This window comes from Physeter macrocephalus, chromosome 7 (genome assembly GCF_002837175.3).
Source record: "Physeter macrocephalus isolate SW-GA chromosome 7, ASM283717v5, whole genome shotgun sequence".
Taxonomy (NCBI): Eukaryota; Metazoa; Chordata; class Mammalia; order Artiodactyla; family Physeteridae; genus Physeter; species Physeter macrocephalus.
Window position 1 is genome coordinate 145,680,694 of NC_041220.1, and position 7,692 is coordinate 145,688,385.

General features: G+C 56.6%; 1 protein-coding gene across 8 annotated transcripts in view; it reads left to right on the top strand.

The window, feature by feature from the left end:
• TMEM175 (transmembrane protein 175) overlaps positions 1-7,692 on the top strand; it is a 21,783-nt gene that overhangs the window by 3,406 nt on the left and 10,685 nt on the right. For 2 of the 8 annotated variants that reach the window (XM_024119434.2, XM_024119435.2), the window contains exons 2-4: positions 5,373-5,533; positions 5,705-5,743; positions 7,366-7,463. In XM_024119434.2, coding sequence (XP_023975202.1) covers positions 5,381-5,533; positions 5,705-5,743; positions 7,366-7,463 — 290 coding nt within the window. In that variant the 5' untranslated portion in view covers positions 5,373-5,380. The other 6 variants (XM_028492467.2, XM_028492465.2, XM_028492466.1 and 3 more) reach the window with 6 other exon arrangements.

Genomic DNA, 7,692 nt, shown 5'->3' on the forward strand with positions numbered 1-7,692 from the left:
AAAAAAAAAAAAAAAGGAAAGAAAAAGAAATTAAAAGCTTCCATATTGAAAAGGAATAAGGAAGATTGTTTATATGAAGATCACATGATCATCCATGTCAGAGTTTCCCAACCTTGGCACTGTTGACATTGTGGACCAGATAATTCCTCATTGGGGTGGAGGGGTGGTGTTTCCAGTGCACTGTAGGATGTTTAGCAGCACCCGTACCTCTGCCCCTTAGATACTAGTGCACACACCACTTGTCACAACCAAAAATGTCTCCAAGAGGGACTTCCCTGGTGGTCCAGTGGTTAAGACGTCGCCTTCCAATGCAGGGGGTGCAGGTTCGATCCCTGGTCGGGGAGCTAAGATCCCACATGACTCGCAGCCAAAACACCAAAACATAAAACAGAAGCAATATTGGAACAAATTTAATAAAGACTTTAAAAATGGTCCACATCAAGAAAAATCTTAGGAAAAAAATGTCTCCAGGCATTGCAAATGTCCCTTGTGGGGCAAAATTGCCCTTAGTTGAGAATCGTTGTTCTAGGTTAAAAAATCCGTGGAAACTACAGAAAGAGCTACTAGAACTAGTGACTTTAGCAAGGTTGCAGGATACAAGGTTAATATGCAAAATAAATAAAAAGTTATTGCATATTTCTAAATAACTAGCAACAAATATTGGAAGTTGAAATTAGAAAAAAAAACACTATTTACAAGAGCATCAAAAGATACCAAATCGGGCTTCCCTGGTGGCGCAGTGGTTGAGAGTCCGCCTGCCGTTGCAGGGGACGTGGGTCCGTGCCCCGGTCCGGGAGGATCCCGTGTGCCGTGGAGCGGCTGGGCCCGTGAGCCATGGCCGCTGAGCCTGTGCGTCCAGAGCCTGCGCTCCGCAACGGGAGGGGCCACAACGGTGAGAGGCCCTTGTACTGCCCAAAAAAAAAAAAAAAAAAAAAAGATACCAAATCTTTGGGATAAATCTGAAATAGATGTGCAAGACTTATAACTGAAAACTAAAAAGGTTTGCTCAGAGATACTAAAGACCTTAATAAGTGGAAAGAGACACAGCATTCATTAATTTAGAAAATTCAGGATCGTTAGGACATCAAATTAATCTATAGATTCAATGCCATTCCAATTAAAATCCCAGCAGACTTTTTTTTAATTGACACACTGATTTGAAAATTCATTTGGAACTGCAAAAGAGTTAGAATAGCCAAAGCAAGTTTGAACAAGGACAGATTTTTATGATTTATAGTATCTAATTTCAGTACTCCACATAGTACTCCAAATAGTGCTCCAAATAGTGTGGTGTTGGTATAAAGATATATAAGTAGATCAATGGAACAGAATAAAAAGTCCAGAAATTGGCCCATGAGTATAAATATGTTCAATTGATTCTGAATAAGGAATAAAGGTAATTGGAGAATGGATAGTCTTTTCAACAAACGATGCTGGAAGAATTGGATATCCATATGTTTAAAAAAAGAATGTTAATCCATACATTGCATCATATATGAAAAAACCCATAAAACTTCTAGAAAACAATCTGTGAGAGTTTCTGATATGACACCAAAGTACAATCCATAAAAAATAGATAAACAGGGCTTCCCTGGTGGCGCAGCGTTTGAGAGTCCGCCTGCCAATGCAGGGGACACGGGTTCGTGCCCCGGGTCGGCAAAATCCCACATGCCGCGGAGTGGCTGGGCCCGTGAGCCATGGCCGCTGAGCCTGCGCGTCCGGAGTCTGCGCTCCGCAACGGGAGAGACCACAACAGTGAGAGGCCCGTGTACTGCAAAAAACAAACAAATAGATAAACAGGCTTCCCTGGTGGTGCAGTGGTTGAGAATCCGCCTGCCAATGCACGGGACACGGGTTCCAGACCTGGTCCAGGAAGATCCCACATGCCGCGGAGCAACTGAGACCGTAAGCCACAACTACTGAGCCTGCATGCTGCACCTACTGAAGCCTGTGTGCCTGCGGTCCGCAGCAAGAGAAGCCACTGCAATGAGAAGCCCGCACACTGCAACGAAGAGTAGCCCCCACTCGCCGCAACTAGAGAAAGCCTGCGCACAGCAACCAAGACCCAACATAGCCAAAAATAAATAAATAAAATGAATAAATTTTTAAAAATAAATAAACAGGACTTCATCAAACTTAAGAACTTCAAAATACATTGTTGCAGGTGTGCTTTAGTAGGTGAACGGGTAAACTTGGTACATCTATAAAATGGAGTATTATTCAATAATAAATAGAGGGCTTCCCTGGTGGCGCAGTGGTTGAGAGTCCGCCTGCCGATGCAGGGGACACAGGTTCATGCCCCGGTCAGGGAGGATCCCACATGCCGCAGAGCGGCTGGGCCCGTGAGCCATGGCCTCTGAGCCTGCGCATCCGGAGCCTGTGCTCCGCAGCGGGAGAGGCCACAACAGTGAGAGGCCCGCATACTGCAAAAAAAAAAATAATAATAATAAATAGAAATGAGCTACAAGCCACAAAAAGACACGGAGGACCTTAGAAGCACGTCACCAAGTGAGAGAAGCCAGTCTGAAAATGACACATACTGTTAGATTCCAACTGCATGACATTCTGGAAAAGGCAAGACTGGAGACAGTGGAAAGGTCCATGGTTGCTAGGGGTTTCGGGGGAAGCACAGGGGATTTTTAGGGCTGTGAAATCGTTCTGTATGGTACTACAGTGGTGAATACAAGTCATGCATTTGTCAACACCCATAGAACTGCAACATGATGTGTCAGTGTGTCAGTGTTGGCTCATTAACTGTGCCACACTAATGTAAGATGTTACTGGTGGGGAAAAGGGCGGGGGGAATGAATGGGTATATGGGAGTTCTCTGTACTTTCCCTTCGATTATTCTGCAGACCTAAAACTGCTAAAAATAATAGTCTGTCTGGCTTCCCTGGTGGCGCAATGGTTGAGAGTCCGCCTGCCGACGCAGGGGACGCGGGTTCGTGCCCCGGTCCGGGAAGATGCCACATGCCGCGGAGCGGCTGGGCCCGTGAGCCATGGCCGCTGAGCCTGCGCGTCCGGAGCCTGTGCTCCGCAACGGGAGAGGCCAGAGCAGTGAGAGGCCCGCGTACCACAAAAAAAAAAAAAAAAGCCAGACTCAAGAGGTTCTTTGGGTACAAGTCCATTTATGGGACAATCTGGAAAAGGCAAAATGACAGTAACAGAAAACGCAAGCGGTGGCCAGGGTTTGGGTGGAGGAAGGCCTGCCCACAAAGGGACTGCTTGGGGACAACTGCTTTGTGACTGGGGCCATGGTTACACACCTTGTGCATTTGTCTAAATCTCAGTGCTGGGCACCAGAAGGAGTGATTCTTCCTGTGTGCAAACTTTAAAAAGTGAATGCAGTGCGCGAGAAATTAGAGATGCAGATGAGAGCTAGCGCCCCATCCGCACCCATCCTCCACCCTCCCTGCCTGGGTCACCGCAGTGCTGTCCTGTTTGTGTTACTGTGCTCTTTCTGGCCTGTGTGCACATCGGTGGTGTGACACGATGTGTGTCTTTTCTGCACTTGATCCGTCCCTCTCGGCGTTGTGCCTCTGAGTTTAGGCCTGTAGGTTGTTTCATCTGTTGTCATTTACTGTCTCAGTCTGCTCTGGCTGCCACAACAAAATGCCACAGACTGGGACCTTAGACAACAGGACTTTGTTTCTCACAGTCCTGGAGGCTGGAAGTCCCAGATCAGGGTGGCAGCCAGCTCACTTTCCCGGGAGGCCACGTCCTGGCCTGCAGGCACACAGCAGAGGGAGGGAGCACGCTGGTCCCCTCCTATCAGGGCACCGATCCCGTCCTGGGAGCCACCCTCCCGGCCTCCTCTACCCCTGGTCACCTCCAGAGGCCCCACCTTCTGTCCCATCCCCTGGGGTGGGGCTCGACACGCGACACGTGCATATTCGGGGCACAAACAGTCCACAGCCCTCGGTAGCAGCTCCCTTAGTGGTTAATAATGTGCCACCTGTCAGTCAGTCAGATCGTGTGTGGCTTTCATTGTGAGGTGAGCTGCTCCACAGGCCGCAGTCCCCACCTCGTGTGCTCCCTGGGGCTGGCCGCCTGGGGGTGGGCGCCACCGCCCTGCGCAGCTGCTAAGCGATCTCCGGGTGGCTGAGGTGCCCCGCGCTCCGTGCCAGCCTGTGTGTCCCCTACGCCCTCGCCGCCTCTGCACCCGCTCGCTGACTTGTGCAAAGCTGACTGTCCTCTCATCGGTTTCCTCTGCATTTCCCGGGCTGCTGAGTATCTTGTACATGTATCCACACTTAGTCCTTCCTGTCCAGAAGGCCCCGTGGGCCTCCATTCTCCACCCTGGGGGCGGGGTTCTGTTTTTGTCTTGTCCGGGAGGCTCCGTGCTGTTAGTTTGAACATCCAGCCGCACCCGCACCTCGGGGCTCCGCCTCTCTCACTCTCCCTTGGGTTCCTGGCGCTTTGCCAGGATCAGCGGTGTTCTCTGCAGGCTGCAGACCAGGGCACCCTCTCGCTTCCAGTCTTCCCTCTCGGGGGGTTTACCGCTCGGGCCTCCCGTCCTGAGGGAGCCCTGGCATCCTGCGCTCTGGACCCCCTCCTGCTCCTTCCCGGGCGCCTGGGCGCAGTGCTCCCCCCGCGCCACCGCGGGGCGGCCCGTCCTCTCTGATAGCCTTTGCGGGTGACTCCAGCCCCAACCTCTTTCCCGACCTCTCGATGCTGTCCCTCAGCCCAGGCAAGCTCCGTGGCAGAGAGCGCGCGCTGCCTTCAGCAAGGAGCCTGGTGCCTCACAGGGGCCACGGCCTGCCCCCCCCGGAGTTCCCGCTGCGGGGCCCTGACTCCATTCCCAGGAGGCACTGGCATCTCTTCTGCCCGGAGCGCCGTCAGCTGGCACCTCGCTTGTCTTCCCAGCCCACCTCTGATACTGAGCTGTCCAAGGAGCTCTGCCATGGGGGGTTCGCTGGCGGGTGCCCGACCCGTCCCCCAGGCCGCCTGCCAACAGGAAGAGTGAGAGCGCCCTCCAGTGGGGCAGAAGCTGGGGCAGCTGGCTTTCCACGCAGGACCTTGATTCCCCCAAAGGTCGCATCACGGCTGTGACGCAGCGTGCAATGGGAGCAGGGATGCGGTGGTGTCTGGTTGCGGTCAAGGGTGGCATGCCCCGCCCCGGAGCACCCGTCATATATGCCGTGTGCCTTCGCTTGCCTCTCCTGTCCCTAGAGGGGACAGTCACAGGGTGTGTCTCCCAGGTCACAGGCCCGTCTTCTAGAAGGCTGCCTGGGAGAGGAGAACGGGGAGGAAACAGTGGCAGGGCCCCTCTGCCCAGCCCCGCCCAGCAGGGTGGCTCCTCCTGGGCCCCCCTGCCCTGTGTCACGGCCCCCAGGAGCACCCCATGGGCTCAGACCTGTGCTTCTTCCCAGGCTCCAGCATGTCTGGGCCCCGGACCCCGGAGCCGGCCCTGGATGGGCAGGGAGCCTCCCCTGCGGGCTCACAGGACGAGGACATGGCTGACGGGATCCAGCGCTCGCATCGCATGCTCAGCTTCAGCGATGCACTTCTGTCCATCATCGCCACCGTAATGGTCCGTGTGGGGCCCCGCGCAGCACGGGCCCTGACCCGGGGCCCCGAGGCCGCTGAGGGTGGGGAGGAGCCGCCCAGCACGGGCCTGAGTCCCCAGCACGTGGCATCCAGGGAGCAGTCAGTGCCCAGCCCAAGAAGTGTCCCTGGGTTCGTGTTGTGTCTGTTCTCCTAGATCCTGCCTGTGACCCACACGGAGATCTCCCCGGAACAGGTACTTGGGAGCGGTCTGCAGTGTCTGGTGTGCGGGCGAGGGTCCAGGAGGCTCAGGCCCTGAGCTCGAGGCCGGCCTCCACTCGGGCGTACCTGGCTGGGAGGGCCAGGCCGTCCGCCGCGTCCCCCAGCGATGCCATCCAGCCCCGGTGCCCTCGCGCTGAGCCCTGAGAAAGGCAGGAGCGCCTGGAGGCTGGCGCGGACTGTGCCAGCAGGCGTCACGGGGAAGCTCCCTGGGCTCTCTGTCTGTCACGCTGGCGTGCCCCTCAGAGCAGGTGCTTGGGGAGCAGGGGGCGGCCGGCCCGCTGGGCGTGGGCCTGCGCCGTGAGCAGGGAGGGGAGTGGGAAACGAGGTGTTTGTAAAGCAGAGTTTCCATTGCTAGTCAGTTTGGAATATTTCCATTTTATAAGTAAAATAGCCACACGTCGCAGCACCTCAGAAACCGGACGTGATTCCGGGAGACGTTCGGAGTTTGCAGGCGTGTGTGTGTATGAGCACGGCTCTCTGGGCCCCTCACGTCGAGCGGGTGTCACCTCTGGGCTCCAGGATGCGCAGTGCTGGCCCAGGACGTGTGGCCGTGGTCTGGCTGCAGCCCAACCAGCACACTTAGCCTGGACACTGCCGGGAGTCATCTGCGGGAGGTGATATCGCTACTTGTCGTAGGGTTTGGATGAGAATTAAACAGAAATGATGGTCGAGCCTGACCTTGGCACCTGGCACCTGGCACGGTGAGCAAAGGGCCCCGTGCGGCTTCCTCTGCTCCAGGGCACCCCCTCCCCAAAGGGGGCCTGGGGGCTGCGCTCTGGCCAAGCTCAGGAAAGCCGTGTGCCCACACGGGGCCTCGACGCTCTCCTGGCTGTGCCTGCTCCAGAACCTTCTGGGGACCTCGGTGCCACCAGTCTCAGAACGGGGTGGTGGGTGTGCACGTGAGATGCGGGAGGTGATGGGATGCGCGGGCCTGGAGCTCCTTGCCTCTCTGCGGTCGGGGTCATGACCTCTGTTGACCCACGAGAGGGCTCTGAGCCAGAAGGTTCCGCGGTGGCGGGGAGACTCCTTCAGGGAAGGCGCTGAGGACCCTCCTGACACGAAGGAGAAGGTTCATCAAGGCCAGAGGACCCAGCGATCTGGAAACGGTGCTGCTCATGTGGTCTCAGAGGACCAGCAGACACGGGCAAGGCACCGGTTTTGCATTTGGAGTTTTCGCTGGCAAAGCTTAAACCCTCTCCCGGCCTGGGGGCCCAGCTTCCTGTGCAGCCTGTCACCTGGCGTCCAGACACCACGGCCCTCTCGCCAGGCCTCGTAGTTGCTTCGGGATCACTTACCCAGCGACGCCGTGACTTCATGTGGCTGCACAGCCTGTGGCCACCCTGCCACGATCTTGGGAGAGGCTTGACGAAGCCTCTCTGCCTCCAGAGCTGGCATTTCGGGGGGCCTGCCATGTTGGGAAGATGGGGAGCCTCCGGAGGGCCTCAGGGTCAGCCCGGGACTGAGGCTGAGCCTTGGTGGGGGGGCGGTGAGGGCTCCCAAGTACCTCTCCAACCCCCCGGGGCCTGGTGCCCGGGGGCGGGGCCCCCGGCTGCCGTGGCTGAATCTGCGTCTGATGGTGATGCTCTTCTGTTCCAGGAGTTTGACAAGAGTGTCCAGAAACTTCTAGCGACGAGGATCGCTGTGTACCTGATGACCTTCCTCATCGTGACCGTAGCCTGGGCGGCACACACGAGGTACGGGCAGGCTGGGGCCTGTTTCCGGGCTGGCAGCCGCATCTTTGTGGCTGGCTGGGTGTGTGCCTAGCAGGTATGGCCTCGCCCTGGCCGAGGGTTGGGGTGGCAGTGGGGGTGCACTCAGCGCTGATGAGCTGTCCTTGGGGTGGATGGCGGCCCCGCCCTCTGGGGCTGAGTCACAAGGGGTCACGTTAGTGGGCTGCCCCTCCCCCCTCCTCCCCTCCCCCCT